Source organism: Pleurodeles waltl, chromosome 3_2 (genome assembly GCF_031143425.1).
Source record: "Pleurodeles waltl isolate 20211129_DDA chromosome 3_2, aPleWal1.hap1.20221129, whole genome shotgun sequence".
NCBI classification, from domain to species: domain Eukaryota; kingdom Metazoa; phylum Chordata; class Amphibia; order Caudata; family Salamandridae; genus Pleurodeles; species Pleurodeles waltl.
Genome location: NC_090441.1, coordinates 97,198,272 through 97,222,859, shown reverse-complemented (window position 1 = coordinate 97,222,859; position 24,588 = coordinate 97,198,272). Strand labels below are relative to the sequence as shown.

At 43.4% G+C, this 24,588-nt stretch overlaps 1 protein-coding gene across 4 annotated transcripts in view; it reads right to left on the bottom strand.

Moving 5' to 3' along the window:
• The window catches only part of CLIP2 (CAP-Gly domain containing linker protein 2), a 400,768-nt gene that overhangs the window by 144,540 nt on the left and 231,640 nt on the right, over positions 1-24,588 (bottom strand). For all 4 annotated transcript variants that reach the window (XM_069226902.1, XM_069226900.1, XM_069226903.1 and 1 more), the window contains 3 exons: positions 13,704-13,917; positions 11,441-11,638; positions 9,131-9,234 (listed from right to left, as the gene is read on the bottom strand). In XM_069226902.1, the coding sequence (XP_069083003.1) occupies positions 9,131-9,234; positions 11,441-11,638; positions 13,704-13,917 (516 nt within the window). The remainder of the gene's footprint in view (positions 1-9,130; positions 9,235-11,440; positions 11,639-13,703; positions 13,918-24,588) is intronic.

Below are 24,588 nucleotides of genomic sequence, written 5' to 3'. Positions count from 1 at the left end.
TGGGCTGATCGGCCGGAAGGTCATAATACGATGTTCCCACCTGTCAGTTTGGTGGGAACATCGTAATACAACAGGAGGTGAGGCAGCCGGGTTGACAGCTGCCTCACCCCTGCAAGTTTGGCGGTCGGCTCGTCTGACCGCCAAACTCGTAATGAGCCCCAAGCAATTTGCCCAGAATCACACGATGTTGAGCCAGCACAGGGACTCGGACATGGTTCAAAGGCTCCAAAGGCACTGCAATTTGCACACTAAGTTATTGATAATGAAAGATGTTGCATTTTTTTCTTCCAACATTTCACCTTTAAATTGCAAAGAACACAATAAACGCTTGAAAGAAGACTCACAAATATGTTTTTGACACTTAAAATGCTATGGTTCCTTTCATGTCCTGGTGGGCACCACTGTGTTTAAAACATCTGCTTTATACCCTTAAAACAGCAAGCTATTAGAAAAAGCTACATCCTAATTCTTTACCGCCTGGGTGTCCAACATTGGCCCACAAGGCCGATCATCAAAAGCATAATAATAATCACCTAAAAACACGTTCCCGCTGTGTCCTTCCACTTCGAATACAAACTTATTCAGATTTTTTTTCAGCTGTTTACTTGACTACTTTTCTACCCTTGACCAGAAACTACTTCTGTTTGCAGCCAAACGGAAAGCATTCATTGCTTTGACTCACACATACTTTACAATTCATACAATGACAGCAACTGCCTTCATATTCCTGTCCTTTACATTTCATTTTTTTGGTTTAGTCCTCCCTTACGTATACAGTATTCCTCTTAGTTTTCATGCAGAAAGCTTTATTTGTTGGCAAACATTCCTTGAAACTTCATTTTTTTTGTTGAAGCACTCCATAGAATGGCATGTGTTTGCAGGCCGTCTCCCTCATGTGCCTCTCTCGCCTCCATGTCGCACCCTCTTACCTGCGTGCTTTTGTCCTCCTCCATGTTGTTGCTTGCCCATCCTCCTCCCTCTGTCCATGTTATTGCTAGTTCCTGTAGGAAGCTGGCCTGGTTTGTGGTGGGTACCTAAGGTACTTATACCACATCCAGGTATCCCCTCCTAGTGAAGTGTAGGTAGTGCCTAGAAGCCAGAATCTCTAGAGGTAGCTGTGGATGAGCAGCCAAGGCTTATCTAGGAGTCATGCAAAGCTCATGGAAAACCACTGTAGTCACACAGCACGTACACACATGAAAGAACACTCAGTTGTACAGTGTCAGTGGTTACACAATACCACAAAACACTAGATGGGCAACCCTCCACTAGGAGGTAAGTAATACACTAATTATATACACTAGTAAACAGCAGTAGGCATAGAAAAGGTTCAAAAACAGTGCAAATTCAGTTAGAAAATGCGATCATATACAAAAAGAATGGAATGCGAACACAGGAACCACCCCACACCTAGGTAAGTGGAATGTGTAGAGTGGAGCTGGGAATACTGGAAAATCACAGAGGTAAGTATCACATTACCCCCCCAGTGACCAAGAAAACAGGAGTAAATCACTGGAATTTCCCCTAACCACCCAAAAGGAAGGAAAAGAAGAAAAGAATACATCCAGCCAAGACTGCAAGAAACCAGCGGTGGATTCCTGGAGAGGAAGACCTGTGGAGAGAAGGGACCAAGTCCAAGAGTCACAGTGGAGTCCAGGAGGAGTAGGAGTTACTATCCACCCAGCTGTACTTGAAGGAATTGGTCAATGGTGATGAAGAGAAGGTCAGCATTGCAGCCCTGGAACTGGAGAAGAGTTCCTGAGGGATGCAGAAGATGTCCCACGCTGGAAAGAAGATTGCAGATGGAGGTTGGTGCAGAAATTCCACCAACAAGCCTTGGCAAAGGCAAATATCATGGTTAGTGGAAAGTGGTGCTGCCAGCGACCAGCAAGGACTAGGAGGACTCAAACCCAGGAAGGGGACTCAGAGGGGACCCTGAGCGTCACAGAGAGTCCATAGGAGCAAAGGCAGCACCCACAGGAGTCCCACAGGACGGGGACACAGAATTTGAAGATGGAGCCCATGCAGCACATAGAATAAGGGTCCCACGCCGCAGGAGAACCGCACAGAGGGCAGTGCATTGCAGGAAGGAGTGTTGAGGGCTGGAGCTGCACATAGCCTGAAGTCCCTTGGAGGAGATGCAAACAAGCCTTGGCAGCTGCAAGAGACGCTTTGCACAGGGATCCTGTCCTGCGTGGAAAAGCAAGGGCTTACTCCCACCAAAGTAGGATAGCTGGCAGTGAGGACCAAGATGACTACTCTGGAACACCACCCATGATGCAGGATCCACGCAGCTCAGGATGAGAGGAGATCCACGCAGCCGGTCGTCATTGCAGTAAGTGCAGGGGAGTGACTCCTTCAGACAAAGGGAGATTCCTTCTTCCTTCTCGTGCAGACTGAAGACTTGCCACCCTCAGAGGATGCACAGCCAGGGAAACGTTGCAGAAGCTGGAAGTAGCCGTGGAAACAATGTTCGTGGATGCAGTTTGTCAGTTCCTGGAGGGTCCAGTCGCAGTTCCACTAGCTAGAAGTCGAAGTGGAGGTTGCAGAGAAGTCCTGCTGGAATCTTGCAGGCCGAATCTGAGGACCCACCCAAGAGAGAGACCCTAAATAGCCCTGAAAGGGGGATTGGTCACCTTGTAGGTGACCACCTATCAGGAGGGGGCTCTGACGTCACCTGCCTTGCCTGGCCACTGAGACGCTCCCAGAGGTCCCTGCCAACCTTGGATTCAAGATGGCAGAACCCAGTTTCCCGACAGAGCAGAGACTCGGGGTCTCTGAACCTGTGTGGATTGGTGTATGCATGGAGGGCACCAAATGTTCCCTTCAAAGCAGGCCTGTGGCTTGGAGCGGCTACACCTCCCAAGCCAGTCACACCTATTTCCAAAGGGAGAGGGTGTTACCTCCCTCTCCAAAAGGACATCCTTTGTTCTGCCTTCCAGAGCTTGATCAGATCAAGCGAGCAGGAGGCAGAAACCTGTCTGAGGGGTGGCAGCAGCTTGGGCTGCCCAGAGCACCTCAGAAGACTGGCAGTAGCCATGATGGGGGTCCTCTAAAGAACCCCCAGAGAACCTGGGATCATACTTCCAATACTTGCAACAGTATTGGCATATGATTCTGATATGTTTGATACCAAACATGCCTAGGTTCGGCGTTACCATTATGTAGCTGGACATAGGTAGTGACCTATGTCCAGTACACGCATAAAATGGCGTCCCCGCACTCCCGAAGTCCAGGAAAATGGAAATGGAGTTCCTTGGGGACACCTCTGCTAGTGCAGGGGTGCCCTCACACACAGGTACATGCACCCTGCCCTCTGGGCTGGGAGGGCCTGCCATAGGGGTAACTTACAGTGACCTGGTGCAGTGCCCTGTAGTGATAAGGGTGCATGCACCCTTTTCACGCAGACTGCAATGGTAGGCCTGCAGAATATTTTGCATGGGCTCCCCATGAGTGGCATAATACATGCTGCAGCCCATGGGGATCTCCTGCTTTTCCAATAACCTGAATATCATATACTAACTTTTTGTTATTCAGCGACTACATCTAAATCAGATGTACTTTAAAAAAAATGTAAAATGAAGATTTTATATTTACATTTTTTTTATTATTTTTCTTTTGTAAATTTGGTTACAATTTATAGTTAATTTGCTAAATATGTTATTAATGTACTTCATTAAAGTTTTGAAACTGTTTTTATTTTTTGTTGTTTATGTTAAAATGTCTTTATTTGCAAATTGTACTTAAATACATTTATTTTACTAATTAATTATTTTTTTGGTTAAAAAAGATGGCGCTGTTGTGGTGCTCTTGTAATACTTTTTTTTACTTCATGTACTTCTATTTTAATTTGCTCATTGTAACAAATGTGTTTTGTGTTGTAGATTTTTGGTTTATGTGTTTTAAACTTTTAAATGCATTTATTTTGTTACATTTTCGTTTCTTTATATTTATTATTTATATAAAAAGAATTTTAATGGTTTTGTTTTGATAATCCTTCCAATTTATCATTTTTAATTAATGAGTTTTTTGATAAATTAAGAGTTCCTTTAAATAATATTTTTAGTGGAATTTGTATTGTAATTTTGTGGGAATGGTTAATTACAAACCCTCAGATTCTAACACTTTCCCAAATGTGGTTAAGTTTAGAGTGGAGTTAGTAAATTTGACTCCCTAAAAGTCTAACATTTTCCACTATGTGGGTAAGTTTCAAGTGGGAATAGTAATTTTGAACCCCCAATCCCTCACCCCACAAAGTCCAACCTTTCCCGGATGTGGTTACATTTGCAATAGCATATGTGAATACTAAAGGTGACACCCGCCTTCCCCAACGAACGTTTAACCTTTCCCCAATGTACTTAGGTTTTGAGTAAGAATAGTAAATGTGACCAAGCATAATACTTTTCCCAATGTGGTTATCTTTGGAATGGGACAAGAAAATCTAACATCTCTCCTCCCCACCGAAGTCCAACAATTTCTCCAATGCGGGGTTGGAGTGGGAATAGTAAATATGAAACCCCTCCAAAGACCAACACTTTCTCCAATGTGGTTACATCTAGAGTTGGAATCAGTAAATCTGACCCCACCCCCCACACACACACACAGAGTCCAACACGTTCCCCAATTTAGTTACGTTTGGTGTGGGAAGATAAAATTTGACCTACCTAGAATTCCAGCACTTCCCCAATCTGGTTAGGTTTGGAGTGGGAATAGTAAATCTGACTCCCCCAAGCTAACATTTTCACCAAGAAAATGTGGTTTTAAATGGGAATAATACATGTGAATCCCTACCCCAAAGTCCAATACTTATCTCCAATGTGGTTAGGTTTGGAGTTGGAATAGTAAACCCGACCCCCTAAAGTCAAACACTTTCCCAATGTTGTCTATTTGAGAGTGGAATAGTAAATTTGACCCTGTCCCACCCTCGCCCTAAAGTCCAACAATTTCCCGAATGTGGTTAAGTTTTGGAGTGTCAAGGGGAAATAGTAATCCCTTTGCCTAAAAGTCCATCATTTTCCCCAGTGTGGTTAGGTTTGGAGTAGCAATAGAAAATCTGGCCCCTCAAAAGTCCAAAACGTTCCCCAGTGTGGTTATGTTTGGAGTTGGAATAGTAAAACACATTACCCTAATTACAAGACTTTCTCCAATGTGGTTATGTTTGGCGTTAGAATAACAAATTAGACCTTCCCAAAGTACAACATTTTCTGCAGTGTGGCTAAGGTTTTAGCAGGAATACTAAATGATATTCATGAAGTGTTAATGTTAATTTTGTACCTTAAAAAGTTATATTCAGTTATAGAATAAATTGTTTCTTTATAAATATATTTTTGCAAAGTATGTTTTTCTATTTTTTATTAGAAACATTTTGTAAACATCTCCATATATACCATTTACCATTTATGGTACATTATTTTACAGAAATTATGAATTTTGTGCAATTTTGTTCATTAAGTAGTGTACAAACATGTTCATTGTAGTTATATAGTTTTTTTTAAAATATGCTGTAAAGTCAAACAAATTTGTTTTATATTATTTATGTTTTTTAACATTTTGATATATTTAAAATTATAGAAAAACAAATTAGTATTTTTTTTTTCCATTTCTAATATATATATATATGTATATATATATATATATGGAAAATGTCACTTACCCAGTGTACATCTGTTCATGGCATTAGTCGCTGCAGATTCACATGCTGTGCACATCCCGCCATCTGGTGTTGGGCTCGGAGTGTTACAAGTTGTTTTTCTTCGAAGAAGTCTTTTCGAGTCAGGAGATCGATGGACTCCTCCCATTTCGGCTCCATTGCGCATGGGCGTCGACTCCATCTTTGAATACAATTTTTGTACCTCTTTTTGAACGTTGACTGGTGGTCATAACAGAAATATTCATTGATGGCCAGCCAATCACAGCTCAAATCTGACAGAAGATTCACAAATATGCAATGGATGCATCTTTATTTATGAGCTGTATTAGCGAATCCATTGTAAAATCTGTGGATGACCCGCAAATGAAGATGCCACACAGTTCTAAAATTCAGCCTCCTCAAAGCACCCCTTTTAAATCCAAATTTCTCAACAAGCATTTGCAGTGCTAATAAATTGCACCTTTTTTCTGAGCAAGCAATAATTCTTGCTTATTGCTAAAATGCCTTAATTTATTGTTGGGTTTGTGTGTAGTATTCTGCATGAGTAAGTGGATGAATGCAAGAATAAGTCAATGGCTGGATGAATGAATGGACGCATGAGTGCATGTATAAGTAACACAGCTGATGCATAATAACTGCATTAACAAAAGTAATTGGCCTGGATTTTTAGCCAATTGAGCTGTATCTCAGCGCATTGCAGTTCTGCCCAAGCAGCACTACAAAGAAAACCAGTGTACTTATTTTAACATATTCAAACTCGAGACATGGAGCGCTGCACACATTATGGTGTGGTTCACTCACAGCCGCGCTGTCCTCAGTGCTGTCATTGACTAAACAGAAAATCAGGCATATATCAGGTGACGAAATTAACAAACAGTGGACAGTCATTCGGGCTGTTCTGAGCAGTAGGCACGTAACTGAAGTCTCTTGGTCATTTTGAACTAATGCGGTGCCCATCTCTGGATGTGCTGTAATTTCCCTAGGTATCCTATAGCGAATATCTGACCATCCGTTGGAGGGGTTCCGTTATTAAACGACCAAAAACAACACTTTGCTTCTCCATGCTGCCGTATTAAGGACATTTTCAAGTCATGCGCTGTTTTATAATGAAATTAGAATGAAGGCTTTCCCCAACTTACTGATCAATACCAAACTCAGAAAAACATATAGCACCAGTCACACATAAATGGAAACACGCATGCATGGATGCTTAAACAGCACCCACAAACATACCAAAATCCACAGAGCCTAAAGCGACAGCCAAGAATCCGCAACTGAGATTATTAAAAAAACATCCTGTTAAAACGACAACAATATTTGGTGATGTCAAGATGGCTCAAAATGTAAATAAATATAACTTCCTAACAGTAGAAAACACACAAACATACCTGGTAATAGAAGTGCATATGAGCAGCCCCGTAAGCTCTACCATTTACACCGAATTGTAAAAAAGTTTCCTATGCCCAAATATACCCACAACCCATTTGTAGCTGTAAGTTCTGTATTTTGCCCTGAATTAGCTACTTGTGATACACACCCACCTTTTCTCATTACATTTTCTCAGCCTTTCACGCGTTCTCCAGCCCAAGAACTGCTCTTTTAGAGCTTCTCAGCTTGAAATAAGTCAAGGCAGAGGAAGCAATCCATTATGTAACAATGTGGGTGAAAACAAAATAGTTGTATTATTTATTTATTTTTAAACAAGCTGCTGCTGGCACCCACGGCCTTAGCGGTGCCCTGAAGTTCTTACAGTACTGGCACCACAAAGAGCATCAATACAAACATAACAAGCATTGGCAGAAGAAACAGGTATGTGTGGGTGGGAGAGTCAGGATAAAAGAACAGAGGGGTGCAAGGAAGGGATAAAAGCAAAATAGATGGGGTGGGAGGAGTGATAAAAGCACAACGGATGTGGGAGGGAACAATAAAAGCAAACGTTTGAGGACAGGGAGGGATAAAAGCAAAAACTGACGAGCATTAAAAGCAAAACAGATGGAGTGTGGTAGAGAGGGATAAAAGCAAGACAAATGGGGGGTGGGAGAGATAAAACAAATAGTATCTGAATCAGAGCATGAGCAGCAGGTGGACAGTGGAGGATCACTAATAAAACTAAATGAATCTGTGCTTGGTCTATGCACCACAGAAAGAAAAGGAAGCGATGCTGCCCAATTAGATGGCAGCAAAGAGGAGTGGCACGAATGCCAATGAATGGGAAGCAATGGGTGGGTTCCCAGCCCATTATTAAACACAAAAGTCTTGCAAGCGAGAGCACATGCTCTAATGCATGCTCAGGCAGAATCGACCTAAAAACTACTAAATGGGTTCATACCACACTAAGCAAAGCCACTGCTGTCAGTAAAGTTCTACCTTAATTCCAAATTTGGTGAAATTCCATTGTTCTGGATCAAGAAGCAAAGAATCATATTGCATTGTATTGTAATAGTATTTATATAGTGCTTACTACCTCCGACGAGGCTGAGAATCAAAGTACCATTAGGCAGTTTTAGGACCCCAACTTTTTCTCCCATCCCCCTCCCCTCACCCCCAACTTGCCGGATCTGCATAAAATATGCCATGAGGAACCCAAAGCAAACGTACTTTTTTATCAAGTTTCAGAGTGATTGAACATGTGAATTCGCAGTGAGTGAGGAGTTAGTGAATGAGTGAGTGAGTGACCAGGTGTGATTGAGAAAGTGAGTGAGTTGACATGTACAGTGCATGCTGCAAACTGAATCGTCTTCAGGAGAACTCTTCCTTTGCTTCATACAAAAAGCTATTTGTGCTAGTACGTTTATCACCAGGGAAATGCTACCTGTTATGGCATTCACACAGGAAGGCAGTACAGATAAGAGTGAATACACACTGCAATGCAAAACCAGAAGATAAGGCAACCTGGACAACAGCAGACTGCCAATGGGGAAATGGATAATTCCAATGGGGAATACTGTGGCTTAACTGGAACTATTGTTGCTTGATACCCAGTCAAACACCAACACTCATATCCTGTGATAGCCCTGCTTTAATTTACAGTTTCTTTTGTTGTTTAATCATTTGCAACAAATTGCTTTATGTTGCATAATGATGTTGTAACACCCAAAGCAGAGAAACCTTACAATATCAGAATACTGAGTCTGGAATATTGTGCTACAAAAAAAGCCAGAACATCCACTTCAAAAGTATCCTAAAGGTAACAGGTAAATATAGGTTTACTGCAGTTAACTCTATGTATGTTCACCTTGACAAGAGACACATCTTCAAGGTACATAGACGTGACCGGTGAGGTTGTAGAATTGTTGGCTAAAAGAAAATCAGTAGTATCTGAAGATTTCACACAAGACATGAGGCCAGCTGGCCACAATGGGCACATTCACCACTAAAGGCATAACTACGAGTTAGGAGCTGGGACATTGAAGGTCGGAGTATCTGATTCATCTTAGCATCCTCAGGAATTACAAGTTATTTCCTCCTCAGAAGGATTACCTTTTCTCTTCCTCCAACTGGTTGAGCAGCTCCAGCTTTTCCTTGTGTGTGCCATCCACCATCGCCCGAGCACGCTGTAGATTTCCCTCTGTTTCACTAACATACTGCAAGGAAAGCATTAAAATAAGGTTATCTCCCCCAAGCAGATGCAGCAAATCTCGACCCCTCTTCTTAACAGTAGGGGGCCCTGTAAAACGGATTTGAGGAACCAGAAGAAATGTGTTTGAAGCCAATAAAAATGAGTTAGAAGCCTAGCACAAACACGCTTTATGTCTACAAAAAACTGAGTTTGAAGTCTCAAAGTCTGCTTTTTTGTGCTGTATGTTATGTGGTGTTTGTAAAGAGAAGCGTTTGCCAATATCTTGGCATCTTGTCACTGAAGGCTGTTGAGCTTTTGTCAATGTGCTGTGTAGTGTGTCCCTTTGTTAGCGCTGGTCCCTCTGATCTTACTTCCATCTTTATGTAAGATAAAGCTGATTCTAGTGTATATTCAAGCTTCATAGTCCATGTGTCTCAAGTCTCCTACTCCCTGGGTCTTCGAATGTCTATTTCTCTCAATACCCTTTCCTTGTCTGTCGGTCACCCAATGCCCTGGGGTGCCTTTGTCTTACCTTACCTTGCTTTCTCCATCTCTTGGAGCGATGTCATTCGCTGTTGCTTTTTTCACATTCCTGTGTTTTCCTTTCTCTATGTTTCACGCTTTGGAGGTCATTCTATGCCTGCCTGTGTTTAGGTCTCTGTTTGTCTCTGTGTACTAGAACCTTATCTTTCAGTGTTTGTATCTCAAGTGTCCATGTCACAAAGATTCCCTGCCTCTCAGGTGCTTCCCTGACTATTCTCAAGTGTGCCTGTGTTTCCCCATGTCCACAGCTCCCACACTAGTTTCCCTTTAGTGTGGGAGTATCGTAGTAACCAGACAAGACGTGGTGCTTTTTATCCCAAAAAAATGAATTATGACCGTTTGAGAAAGGGTGATATTTTAGGCCACTGCACAGTTTCGTTTGAAGGATTTCAGCTTCACACGGATCCCTCAGTATGTGTGGGAAATGCTTGAAGCCATCTGTGTCACAATGATAATGGGCAACTAAAATATATGTGAGCCTAACCTACGAATTTCTGATCACTTACTGTGTATTTTTTGAAGGAGATAACAACCTCTAAATGAAATTCAAAATATTAAGGGAGTCACCAGCATTGCCATTTCCAGTAACGTATATATGGTCAACTGGCGATGAACGTGAATATTTTCCCCGTCACAAAAGAAGCATGACTTCCAGTGGCTGTGTGTCTATGTTTGGCTTATGAGCTTGAAAGACCTCCATCTAAAGCAGCGTTTGAAATGCACATTAAAAGATCTTCAATAAAGCATAACATAAAACTGGAAATACACCCACAGGGCGCCTGCTGAAGGAAGCCTCTCGCTGGAGAAACAGACATGCTTTCAACAATCATCTTTTTCTACTTTTAGGAGGCATTCGAAAACGTTTTTCAGTTAACATTAGTTCATGTACCAAAGTTTGCCCAGGACCTGTAAACTGCTAGCGCCTACTGGTCTCATCATGGACTGAGATTTGATACATTTGTCCCACAAACAAGTTCTGCATATTCTTACACCCATTCTGGTAGGTCTGCTGGGCTTACTGACACAGAGCATACCCTGTACAAGCACGCCTATGGCTTCTGCAAGATTGTATCTATTGGTTACCTCTTTGGGATTTCACCTTTCCATGCTGTGTGCTCAGGATACTTATCTTCCAGGCTCATGCTTATTTCATTAAACTGTACATGTTGTTTGATAAACAGTTATGCTATACTGTCAGCGCAGCATGCTGTGAAGCTTACGTATTCATGCTGTGTCCTCAGGATGCCAGATTACCGGTTATTGCTGTTTCCTTGGAATATAAGGCTGACTTTTAATGCTGAACCCTCAGTATGCCAGCCTACCTGTTCATGCTGTCTCTCGTTTGTTCTGTTTCCTCTGGACGTTAGATCACTTGTGCATGCCGTATCCTTAAGAACATAAGCTTGTCTGTTCATGGTCTCTCTTGAGAAAAATGTGCTCATCTAGTCATTCTGTGCCCTCAGGACAGAAATCTCACCTGTTCATGCTGTGTCCTTGGGAAGTCAGTAAAACTGTTCATGCTGTGGCCTTAAGCTCACATGTTTGTAATGTATGTTTGGATGTATAACCTCAGGTAATCATGCTGTGTTCTCTGGGTTCTTAAAATAATAACCTCACGCGTTCATGCTATGGTCTTTCGGATGCCAACACATCTGCTTATGCGGTAGACTTAAGATACGTAAGCTCACCTGTTCATGCTGCGCTCTCAGGATGGAAAGCTCCTTTTCCACCTCACAGATGTGGCTTGTGGCCTTGGCAACCTCGGCTCGCTCCAGGTCTCGCTCTGCTAGAAGTTGTTCGATGTGCTGCTGCTTCTCCTTCAGTGCCTCCTGCAGGGCCGTCGTACCAGAGATCTTCCGGGCGTAGCGGGATGAGGTCTCTGTCAGCTACATGAAGCATGGAACACATTGATTGGCCTCCATACAAAATCACTCTGCAGCACATGCTCACTTCCAATATATCTGCATATATTTGGTACCAGGTGGATGCTGCTGTGCTTGGGGAGCGGTGAAGCTATGTTCTAGTGTGAAGCAGGGGAGCTCTGTTTGTTGGATTAGGGTTGGAGAGATGCCATGGGCTGAGATTTATAGGACCCACCCTTGAACAGTTAGTAGGCAAATGTTTTATCCATCAGGAAAAACTTAGATTTTGAATGAATTAAGTTTCAGCAAGTGGACCAATGTTCACCTTTGTAAGTCAGTTTGGTAGATATTAGGAATGTTTTATGTTGTTTGGGGAAAAATGTACTGCCAGACTTAACAAAAGGACAGGTATTCATCCCTACCCACCTCACCTCCAAAGCCCCAGTAGAGGATGTTTCTTAAAAAATGGTGGTTACCCCGTAAGCACTGGAGTGGTCTGGTTCTCAACTGACCCACACTGGGCAACTGTGTTTTGACCCCCTCACCCCCCCACCCCCCCCCCCCCCCCCTTCTGCTGCGAACTCAGAGCTGGCAATGTTTCCCCCTGGACTCCAAAAATTAAAGCTACAGGATCAATTAGTATCATCCTGAATGAAAATATGTAAAACAAATCAGCACTTTTACTGCTTCAGCTTTGTTTATTTTTACTGGGGATGTACCGCTTGTTGGGCAACTGAAAGTCTGCATTCTAAGTTAGCCAAGTAATGGGAACGTCATGGACATGTGGAACAAGCACTGGCAAAGCTAAGTCTCTTCTTTTCTACGTATTGCTTTGCCAATATTTTGTGGTGATGTTATTTAACATCAGCAAAAATAAGTGTTTTTGTCAACACTAGTGTCGCAAAAAACGACACTGACTTGTAAGCATGACAAATGTGCACATAAGTTTCATGATGCTCCTGCGGCCCAGTGTGATGAAGTAAGCACGCACAGGTGTTGTCGTGTCTGCATGCGCCTCAAAGAAATAGTAGTTCTCTGAGTATAGGCAGTAGAGGGATTCAGGTGATCCAATCAAAAGGCTGGTAAATAAACTATTCTTCAAGGGAGGGACAAGCATACGAAGAAGAAAAGCCTTCAAATAAGAAGCATGTAAATGAAAGTAACAAGAAAGTCAACCAGTGATAAGCAATGAGCTGGCCCAAAGCTCACTGTAAGTTTCCGTCTGGTGCATAATAGGTCTTTCAGGAAAAACCTGAAAAGGTTCACATTTATGATAAAGAATTGTTTCCCCTATGTGGGGTAAGTCCATTCAACTTTTTTGCAAGAATGAAATTCTGTCTAATACCGGGTAATCCCCTCTACCTCTCTCTCCTATCCTTTGACTACTACTCTCACATAGGACTGTCAGACAGCCATGTGACCCATGAACAGTAGGTCTTAGCTGTAGTGTACTGTGTACGTGAGGGATTGCCTTTCAAGATTAGGGTTGCAGAGATGCTGTCAAACGTGACTTCTATCTTACTTTAACCTACAAAGGAAGCACTTTAAGCAATATCCTTGATTGTTTGTCTAGTCTTTTTCACAATTTCATTTTGCTACTTTCTTTTTTCCTTTTCCTCTAATATTGGCTGAAGTTTGGTTGAAACACGCTGCCACTACCAAGTGCCACACATCTGCCAATCGGACTCTCGCTAACACGTATGTGAACAACACAAAATGCAACAAGCATCTCTGACTCTGTAATAAACACTTTTATTGGAATGAGTGTGGATTTCCCACCACACATTAACATCATGTACCCCAAATGTCTGGCACTGCGGCACAGCCTTTTACGTAGCCATTCAGCCCCTGAAACTGAAGAACACCTTACAATACAGGTGTGTGTGGGGTGAGGTGGGGCTTTTGGCCCTTGACTTGGTGGTTTGGATGAGTGCTCGGCTGACAGTTACATTGTGGGCATTTTGGGGGACCCTCACCATATCGTGCAGGGGCGCATCATTGTTCTGAATCACATTATCTACTCAGAAGAAAATGGAGCAGAAGGGATGTGCAATGTTAGCGGTTTGAATAATATCGAATATTCACTCACTAGCCCACTCCGGCTGGGCCGACCGCCCACAGATGATGCCACAGAGCTGACAGAGCTGATGGAGGAGCTGCTGGGGCTGTGAGTGAGAGCGGACACTCCCATGGCCATTCGCTTGCTCTTCTTCGCCTTCGCTGGACTGGTTGAAGGGAACCCAATTCGGATCACTTTGTGTATCGGGGCGAAGAGGCCAAACTTTGGTGGACATTGAAAATACCTGAAAAGGAAAACGAAAAGAATTACATGAAGGGCATTATCTTCAGAAACTCGAGAATCAAAAACAGTCTATGTGACAATCAGCAGTGATGCTGGTGGACAGATTGGTAATGGCAGGGTAAGGAAAATGATGAGTAAGAAGACGCATGTGGTGTCAGAGGTTGATGGCTAAGAAGTGCAAGGAGCTGCTGAGGCCTTTAGGTGGCCTGGATCTGATCATCCTTGCCTAGCAGAACTACAAATGATTTAGGTGTTTTGGTGCTGCAATTTCTTCTTTGAAAGGGATTTCCACTCGACTCTTATTTGACTTAGAAATGTTTTTGTGTTCTTACTGCCACTTACTAGCACCTGCCTAGTCAGTACCCAAAGCAGCCAAAACTCTCGTTCGTTTTTTTTAAAAGGTAGAGTGCAAAACTAATCTATCGTAATGTTCTTGTTTTATTTACCTCCATTATTGGAACTGCTTCTGATACGTTTTGTTCAAGCTTGCACTATTCCCTGAAACTTTTCAAGGGCAACAGGAGAACAAATGGAAAATGCAAAGAGAGCCAGGTGTGTTGCTGTTGAGATATCAGTCCCATGGAGAGTGATCCTTACTGTCTCAGGCAATCCTGACATGACATCACAGCTATGGCTAGAAAGCAAACAGTTAATGCCATAGGAAGGAGAATGAGAACTGGGGCAGAAAAGTGGTAGCTGGGTGCAGAGATTGTGTTGACTAGGCAGGTAGATGGGAGGTGTAAAGAGAAGGATGGTTGGAAGACAGCTTGTAATGGCTGAGAAGCAGAGACAGCGATGACAGGTCATGATTAGGTAAGAGGAGTGGGTGGCTAGGAGGCAGTGATGGAGGCAACTGTGGGACGCGAGCATCATGACTCAGGGCAGAGTGTGATGGATGGGGCAGACAGGCGGGTGACTGCTATACTGGGTTAGGGTGAGGAAACAGATTCAGTGAGGACTGTGCAGAGTCAAAGATCACTAGGGGCAGAGACTGAAGGTGGCAAAGGGAGATATACAGGATGATGTTCCTGGCAGATAGAGTGAACGCCTGCAGAAAGATAGTTTGACATAACAGGCAGACCATGTCAGGACAGTCAATGTGACTGGCGAACAGATAGGGTCATAGCTGAGATGGTAAAAAAAGTGATGGAGAGCTGAGGAGGCACATAAGGTGATGTATGAGGCAATGGAATAGCTGAAGGGGCACGCAAGGTGATGGATGGGCAGACGATGTGACAGCTGAGGTAGCAAACAAGGTAATGGATGGGGCAGGAAGGGTGATAGCTGCAAGTACACACAATCTGATGCACTGATCGAGCCGCGTGATAGTGAGGGGCAGACAACTCCAGGGCGCAGAGAGCTTTGAAGCTCTGCAGCAGTCTGGGCAGTGGGTAAGTGCAGAATGATTTTATGAAGCGGTAAACAGGATGACGGCTGAGAAGACAACGCAATGACCTACACAAAACCATCACCAACGAGTCGTTCAGGAGAGGAAAAGACCTGTTTAAAGTAATCAATATTTCAAGGGCAATAATAACAAACTACAGCAATACGTCCCTCCCAAATGGTCCACGTTCACCAGTCTCTTTGCTGATGACTTCATTGGTCCTTCAATCCCTCAAAACCACATCACATGCTGATGACATTATCCAGTCTCCTCTGTGAAAGAGATTTCTGTCACCCCAAGTGAACATTATCAACACTAAACCAAGGAGTATTCCCTGGCACTCTCAAAACCTATTACATCCTACCCATCCTGAAATGGCCCATAAGCATTTCCAGATCGAATTCGGTACCTGACACGTTCTGACCTCAGGGCTCCATCCTCTCACCAATAATGAACAATCTCAACACAGAACCCTGGTAGGCAGTATTCATCAATGGCCAGAAAACACCTAACAATATGCATAAATATGTTTTTTTCATTGCATTGAATGACTGAAGGATTGTGCTTCCAGAATGTATACACAGATATCAAATGTTTGCTCTATTTTACGTCTACTTGCTCTTGTTACACAAGCCAGGAAACAACAGTTTAAAATATGAATCTGGTAGAACAACAGTGGCTCTCAAAGATAAATCTGTATAGTTACACACCTAGACTTGCTGACTGCGCAAAGTCCACGTGTGTTCACATGAATGTGAGCTTCAGCTTCAAGACTTCAACACACACAACACTAAGGTTGCCTGGCAGCAGCTCACCTCACCCAACAAGGCGAAGCCCACTCCGCAAGGTGAAGCTAACTTCAAAACAACCATACAGACTAAGGTTCCATCCTACCTCGACGGAGGCTACACCATGTTGGATGCTCACCTAACACTGCTGAAGAGAGTTCTACATGAAGCAGCTTATCTCATTTAAGACCTTCATAAATTTGTTAGAATTGCTGACACTCTGAGAGCTCCACTGGCTCCCACCCCTCACACACATCACATTCAAGGTCCGCTGAATAATCTACATGTTAATTCCAACACTTCTCCACACCTTGTGTCCAAAAACAAGACCTCTGGTGGAGCACAAACAACTCGTAGAAACAGCACCACAAGAATGGTAACAGGAAAGTGCAAGAACAAAAGACAAGATACCAAGACTTTTCCTTCTCTGTGCATGGATTTTCAAACATCTCATTGTGGCAAAGTCTCCTAATGTTACACTTTTTGAGGTGCACCCCCACACACTTTTTACTACACCTCTCATCTCACCTTCGCCGCTCAGCCCAACTAGCCCGACTCTTCACCTCTTATAGCTGTCCCTCAACTCTCCCCTCTGCACCATGTCCCGATACCTTTTGGTACTACACTGGTGTCTTGTGAAGTGCTCTACTGCTTTGCAGCTGGGTTTGTATTAGAAATATCAGTACTACAGAAACACCGCAGGCCTTGTGAGGCATGTCCTATTGGTCCGGGCCAGTCAGTGATTACTGGGTGATAGGTGCAAGAATGCAAGCAACCTGTGCCGGGTTTGGTGTTGTTGGTCATTTTGTGCTGGACTGTTTCTATTAGAGCAGGATCTCAGTTGATTTTCAGGTGGTCAGTCCCCTTTTGTAATGGCACAGATGAGCTAAAGAGGAACAGTCTGGGGGAGTAAAAGCACTCTTCAGGCAGAGGGTACGACAAAGATGATGTGAGCTCACCACTTTTGATGCCAACAGATGTACTACAGCTACTCGGCTCAAGTGATGCTCTTTTTACTTTTTCCTCCCGGCCAGCCGAGGTTCTTGGGTGATCCCAGACCAATATGAAATCCCTCTACATGAATCTTCCAGTCAGCTGGGCCTTGTTCACGTCTTCCTGAGATTAGGTTGGCTATTCCTGGCAGATTCACCTATCCAGCTATCACAACTGCAAAGAGTTTTGCTGGCTTCCCAGACTTACTCCCATTCAAATCCAATTCTAGTGCTATGCAGGCCTCTTCACTGTCCAGGTGGGATGGAAGTAAGCTAGGACCAGCAAAGGGACCATACTCCTTGGTGGTCAAGGCAGGACGCCTGAGTCAACCAGAGGATCTGACAGGTGCAAAGATTCTTGGGCTCCTGCAGTCGTGTATGTTCATCCTGTCCTGTTGCTGGCCGGATTTTACATGTTGCGGAGACCAAAACCGCCCCAGTGTGCCTAGTTCGGACTGGACCAAGTTGTGAAGTGTGTAGGTATCAGACTCGGCTCTGCATCTTGCTCCCAGTGCCATGGAAGATGGGAAATGAAAATGTAAGACTGGGGAGTTTCAACCAGGCAAAGGAATCCTACCCTGGACAAAGGAAATTATTTATTGGCTCCCCCCTTCCACCAGGTGCACAGGTTTCAGGGAGGGGGTGCAGGAAAGGCACACATTATTGATAGCATAGAAATAGACAACATACACAAAGGAAAGAACTCTGTTGTGCAGCACACATAACTATTGGTACCTCTGGACCATAGTTGTTCTGCTGCCACCCAGTCCTTAATTTGTAAATAAAAACGTGCCTGTGCTCAAAGCACTCCTATTAAACACACGGCTGCTGCAATTAAATGTGGGAACACGGAATACTGAGGCAGCGTAATCCTGAAGCCATCCCGGGCCTCTTCACTCCGTTTAAAGCTGCTCGCTGCCCCTTCAGCTCACTCTTGCAGCTTTCTGCTTTCTCCCATTGTGACGCTTTTTCTTTTTCTCTTCCTCCATCTTTCCCATACGTGTCTTTTTCCTCGCAGCAAATGTTTGAGGCAGAAGAATAAGCGCCGGCCCTCAAAAATAAGTGCCAGGGCTTAGCACCGGAAACAACAAGCACAAATTAAGCACTGCCGCCACCACTAGTCTTCGCATAGCATGGCTTGAGGGCTCTAGATACTCTAGATAAAAAGATGGTGTGGCTCTCATAACACCAAAGTGACATCCACCGGGCCTGCGTGATTCCTGAGTTCAGAAGAGAAAAAATATTAGGCAGTCAGAAAATGGTCACAGGGCAGAACGGCACCGCTTTACCAAGCCATTCAGAGGACTTCATCCCAACACATCGAATGCACACAATCCCGACTTTTCAATTTCCTATGCACAGTAATGTCATGGCCAGTGTGTCATAAATTATTAACACTTCCGGCCTCATCCTTCATCCCATAATTTAACGCGGGCATCCATTTAAAATCAGTTCCTTCATAACAGCTCCCAATATAATACTCTTACATTGAGAGAAATAGCATTTTCCTGCACAGGCTGCCCTTCGGCACTGCCGGCGGCGCCGGCAGGCAAGCTTCGGGCCCTGTTACCATGGCAGCGCAGTCCCTGGAAAGCACACGGAGCTGGATTAGGGATGGTCTTTCCAGGACCTTCCGTTTACTGTTGTGCAGTGAATCACACCTGCTCCGCGGGAGGCTGTGCCCACTTCATCGCAAGGTTTTCTGTTTATAGCTCTGTCGAAGGTCTGCTTTCTTTACACTGGGTATAAAGGCTGCTTATCACATAATGTCTCATCAGGATTGCACCCAGAGGACTCCGATGAAACCGGTAACATTCGAAGACAGGACCTGTACTAACTGAGGTACTGATGTGATAAACCATCGAGATTAGTCCTTGGAGCTGAGCTGTATGAACCGTGCTCCAAATTAGAAGAGACAAAGACCCGCCTCTTGAAAGAGCACTACATCGTGATGCATTAACAGTCCTCGTTCACTCTTAGAAACCTGCAACCCATCCAATTACACAGCCCTTCCTCTCGTGTTCAGGTGATGCTTTTAAGGTCATGTACCCGCATCACCGCAAGGAACAGGGGCGTAGCTCTAAGGGGGTGTTTCACACCCCTAAAAATGAATTCTGCTGTAAATAGTTGGGTACAAAGGCCTTCAATCGGGCAATGTGAAGTGTCAGTCTGATTTCACCTTGGATTTTTACATGCTCACATTGACTGCCCCCCCCCCCCCCTTTTGCCTATGTTTTGAAGGCCTTAAAAATATTGATTAGTTTGAAAAGATATTGAGCTTTAAGTACCCCTAAAAATCTACAATCGTCTGTATTTTCCATTGTCCCTTAAGCCCCCCTCATGTCCTGCTTGTCAATGTGTTTTTTAATAAAAATGTCCCAGCGTCATTGTTGGGAAATCTGACGCCCATCCCCACCACTGCCCCCAACAACCATCCTCACCAAGCTACCTGGACGGAGACTGACTGGAAGAAGCCGAGCAGAAAGCTGAGTGTTCTCTCTCTGCCTCGCAGTGGTCATGTCCACAGTTTTCTTTCAAGTAACAGTGATATGTTGCCAGCTGATACTGCTGAACCCTCACTCAAGTGTGCTATTTTGTAGATCCATCCACATGGATATGGCCGACTGGAGCTGGTTTCAGCGAATGCACATGCGCATTGTTTCTGCGCACGATGTTCACAATCGTAGGACCTACAGCGAGGGCCACTGGAATTATATGGCAGCTGAGCACCAAATTATGCGGCAGGTTTCACTAAATTATGCAGCAAGCAGAGGCAAAATATGAGGGATAATGCAGCCCAATTTTTTGATAGTTATTGCTTCATTATTTTCTAATTTGAGCACATGGTAATACTAGCTGGACAAATGTTTCACCTCATTAGTACCTGCTTAACAACCAAATACCGAAGAAAGCAGCTGAAAGAGACCAGTTAACCTCTGCGAAGGGCCTTCCACTGCACGCGGACACATCGCCACAGTTTTGGTAACTTTTGACCCATTTGATCTAGAAACATTTTTTGTTAAAACCCGAAAATTATGCAGCTGATTATGTGGCAAATCCAGTAAATCCTTAATTAGGGTTAAAAAAGCCACTTCCACCGAATCGCATAATTCCATTGGCCCTGCCTACAGCTGCATTTCGGGGATGTTTTAAAAGTTGTGGCTAGGGCCCTAACAAAAAACCTACAAGTCAGCATCTCCGTTGCGAAGTCTTAGTGCCATGTGTTGATCAGCGTGCGGATCACCAGGCCGGTACACTGGCGCACTCCTGGCACCGGGACAGGCACCGACTGGCACTTGACAGAAGCCGTGCTGCCGCTCACCAGGTCCAAAGTGTGACCTGAAGCAGTGCAAGAACCGGTAAGGTTGGCCACCCCTACTCGCTGGCAAATTGCTTATGGTAACTGGGACACCTGCCTCGAGCCTCAAGAGCAGTCTGCAGGAATAATGAACATGCAGGTGTTTACTTTACCCCATACAAAACCACCAAACCCCAACCGTGTAATTAAATACATCATAGTGTTTTAAAAGGCTTCGGCGCATAAAGCAGCGAAGAAACTGAGCCATGTGAGATAATGCATTTGTGACATAGGGTTGTTCCTGAAAACTGTTTTGCAGCCGAAGCAGTTCCTTCTGGGGCCCACTTGAGTACTTCTAGGCCTTATATTGCAGTGACACATTATATTATGCAGGTCATCAGACCATCCAAAGAAAAATCTGCAAGTTCCAGAATGCAATGAGCTTATGGCTATGTTACACATTATGTTGCGGAATTGGTTACTTTTGGCAGCTAAGCATGGCTCAGCTCACCACAGTACTGACTGGTCATGACAGGATATGCCGCAAAGGCAGCGAATAGTTTCAACTCCTTGCATGGTCAAAGTAGATCTTGACTGCAGTTGCGACCTGAATGTAAAACTAACTTCATAGAAGGAGTGTAATACATTTTTGTTTGTAGGTCCGATATTTTTTTAAAATATAATCTAAGTAAATTCATAAATATGCATATTTAAAATTCACTGTCTGAGGACGAAATACCAACTAAATCCTTCTTTGTAATGCAATGTTCGTATGGTCCTCAGATAACACCTCCTCCTACCAGTAATATATTTATAACTGACGCCGCTCTATATTCTAGGGCAGCGGTTCTGAGCGTTTTTTACTTCAGTGGGCCCCCTCTGATTCACTACTGGAGGCCAAGGACCCACCCACCTAAGCAATTGCTGTAATTTAAAACTCAAAGAAATACAAAAACACAAGAAACAAGTGGACGTAAAATACACTAATTATAACATTTTATTCAATTCACAAACAAAAACATGCAAAAATCAAAATTTTAAGTGGAAGGATGGAGCATTTTAAAAAGTAGTTTTATTTCTTACAGGTGACGTGACGTGCTGGACGTCAGGATATCATCTTGTCTTTTTTGCTTTAAAAGCATGGTGCCTTTTGTCAGCGTTTATCAGAACTTCAAATAGGGTGCCCAATCATCTATGCTAGATTCCCTTTGATGTACTTGCACTGCACCCACAAATTAAGATCAGGATACCAACTTTGGCCACATGTATGAAATTTTGAAGTAGCGATTTCCTAATTGTGATTTTCTATGAATCGCAACTAGTAAATCACTATATCAAATGCATGAAACCCTTCATTTGCAAATCGTAGTGGGTCACAAATCTACCTGCTTCGTGAATATAAATGAGGTAGGTCACAGTATGCAATCTATTAGGAATCGCAGCCATCACAGGGATGGTCTGTGATTGCTTTTAAATAAAGCAATATATTTATGGAAAATGTCACTTACCCAGTGTACATCTGTTCGTGGCATTAGTCGCTGCAGATTCACATGCTGTGCACAGTCCGCCATCTGGTGTTGGGCTCGGAGTGTTACAAGTTGTTTTTCTTCGAAGAAGTCTTTTCGAGTCACGAGACCGAGGGACTCCTCCCATTTCGACTCCATTGCGCATGGGCGTCGACTCAATCTTAGATTGTTTTGCCCGCAGAGGGTGAGGTAGGAGTTGTGTATGCTAGTAATAGTGCCCATGCAATGGAGTGAATGCGTATGTACATAATAAAGTTTTAAGTAATATATTTACAAATGTACAAATGTTTAAGATCTACTTCTAAACGGCTACAGGCTCCCGGGGAGGCGGGTGGGCGCATGTAAATCAGCAGCGCAACATGCCACGAACAGATGTACACTGGGTAAGTGACATTTTCCGTTCGGTGGCATGTGTAGCTGCAGATACACATGCTGTGCATAGACTAGTAAGCAGTTATCTCCCCAAAAGCGGTGGTTCAGCCTGTAGGAGTTGAAGTAGTTTGAAATAATGTTCTTAATACAGCTTGACCTACTGTTGCTTGTTGTGCAGTTAGCACATCTACACAGTAGTGCTTGGTAAATGTATGAGGCGTAGACCATGTTGCTGCCTTACATATTTCGTTCATTGGAATATTTCCTAGAAAGGCCATGGTAGCACCTTTCTTTCTGGTTGAGTGTGCCTTTGGTGTAATAGGCAGTTCTCTTTTAGCTTTAAGATAGCAGGTTTGAATGCACTTAACTATCCATCTAGCAATGCCTTGTTTTGAAATTGGATTTCCTGTATGAGGTTTTTGAAAGGCGATAAATAATTGTTTTGTCTTTCAAATTAGTTTTGTTCTGTCAATGTAGTACATTAGTGCTCTTTTGATGTCTAATGTATGTAGTTCTCTTTCAGCTACCGAATCTGGCTGTGGGAAGAACACTGGTAATTCTACCGTTTGATTTAGGTGGAACGGTGAGATTACTTCTGGTAAAAATGTAGGATTGGTCCGTAGAACAACTTTATTTTTGTGTATTTGAATAAATGGTTCTTGAATGGTAAATGCTTGAATCTCACTCACTCTTCTTAGAGATGTGATGGCAATTAAAAATGCAACTTTCCACGTTAAGTATTGCATTTCACAAGAGTGCATGGGCTCAAAAGGTGGACCCATGAGTCGTGTTAGGACAATGTTGAGGTTCCATGAAGGAACTGGTGGTGTTCTTGGTGGTATAATTCTCTTTAGGCCTTCCATAAACGCCTTTATGACTGGTATCCTAAACAATGAAATTGAGTGCGTAATTTGTAGGTAAGCAGACATTGCCGTAAGATGTATTTTAATGGAAGAGAAAGCTAGGTTAGATTTTTGCAAATGTAGTAAGTATCCTACTATTTCTTTTGCAGATGCGTGTAAAGGTTGAATTTGATTATTATGGCAGTAATAAACAAATCTTTTCCACTTATTTGCATAGCAGTGTCTAGTGGTAGGTTTTCTAGCTTGTTTTATGACCTCCATACATTCCTGTGTGAGGTCTAAGTGCCCGAATTCTAGGATTTCAGGAGCCAAATTGCTAGATTCAACGATGCTGGATTTGGATGTTGGATCTGTTGTTTGTGTTGTGTTAACAGATCTGGTCTGTTGGGTAGTTTGACATGAGGTACTACTGAAAGGTCTAGTAGTGTTGTGTACCAAGGCTGCCTTGCCCATGTTGGTGCTATTAGTATGAGTTTGAGTTTATTTTGACTCAACCTGTTTACTAGATATGGAAGGAGAGGGAGAGGGGGAAAAGCGTACGCAAATATCCCTGACCAGTTCATCCATAGAGCATTGCCTTGGGATTGATCTTGTGGGTACCTGGATGCGAAGTTTTGGCATTTTTAGTTTTCTTTTGTTGCAAATAGATCTATTTGAGGTGTTCCCCAAATTTGAGAGTAATTGTTTAGTATTTGGGGGTGAATTTCCCATTCGTGGGTTTGTTGGTGATCTCGAGAGAGATTGTCTGCCAACTGGTTCTGAATCCCTGGAATAAATTGTGCTATTAGGCGAATGTGGTTGTGAATCGCCCAATGCCATATTTTTTGTGTTAGGAGGCACAACTGTGTCGAGTGTGTCCCTCCTTGTTTGTTTAGATAATACATTGTTGTCATGTTGTCTGTTTTGACAAGAATGTATTTTTGGGTTATTATTGGGTTGAAATGCTTTCAGCGCTAGAAATACTGCTAACAGTTCTAAGTGATTTATGTGAAACTGCCTCTGATGTATGTCCCATGGTCATTGGATGCTGTGTTGATTGAGGTGTGCTCCCCACCCTGTCATGGAAGCATCCGTCGTTATGACGTATTGCGGCACTGGGTCTTGTAAAGGCCACCCTCGGTTTAAATTTGTACTGTTCCACCATAGAAGCGAGATGTATGTTTGGCGGTCTATCAACACCAGATCTAGAAGTTGACCCTGTGCTTGTGACCATTGTGATGCTAGGCACTGTTGTAAGGGCCGCATGTGCAATCTTGCATTTGGGACAATGGCTATGCATGAAGACATCATGCCTAGGAGTTTCATTACCATTTTGACTTGTATCTTTTGTGTTGGATACATGGCCTGTATTACCTTGTGAAATGTTTGAACCCTTTGTGGACTTGGAGTGGCAATCCCTTTTGCTGTGTTGATTGTCGCTCCTAAGTATTGCTGTGTTTGACACGG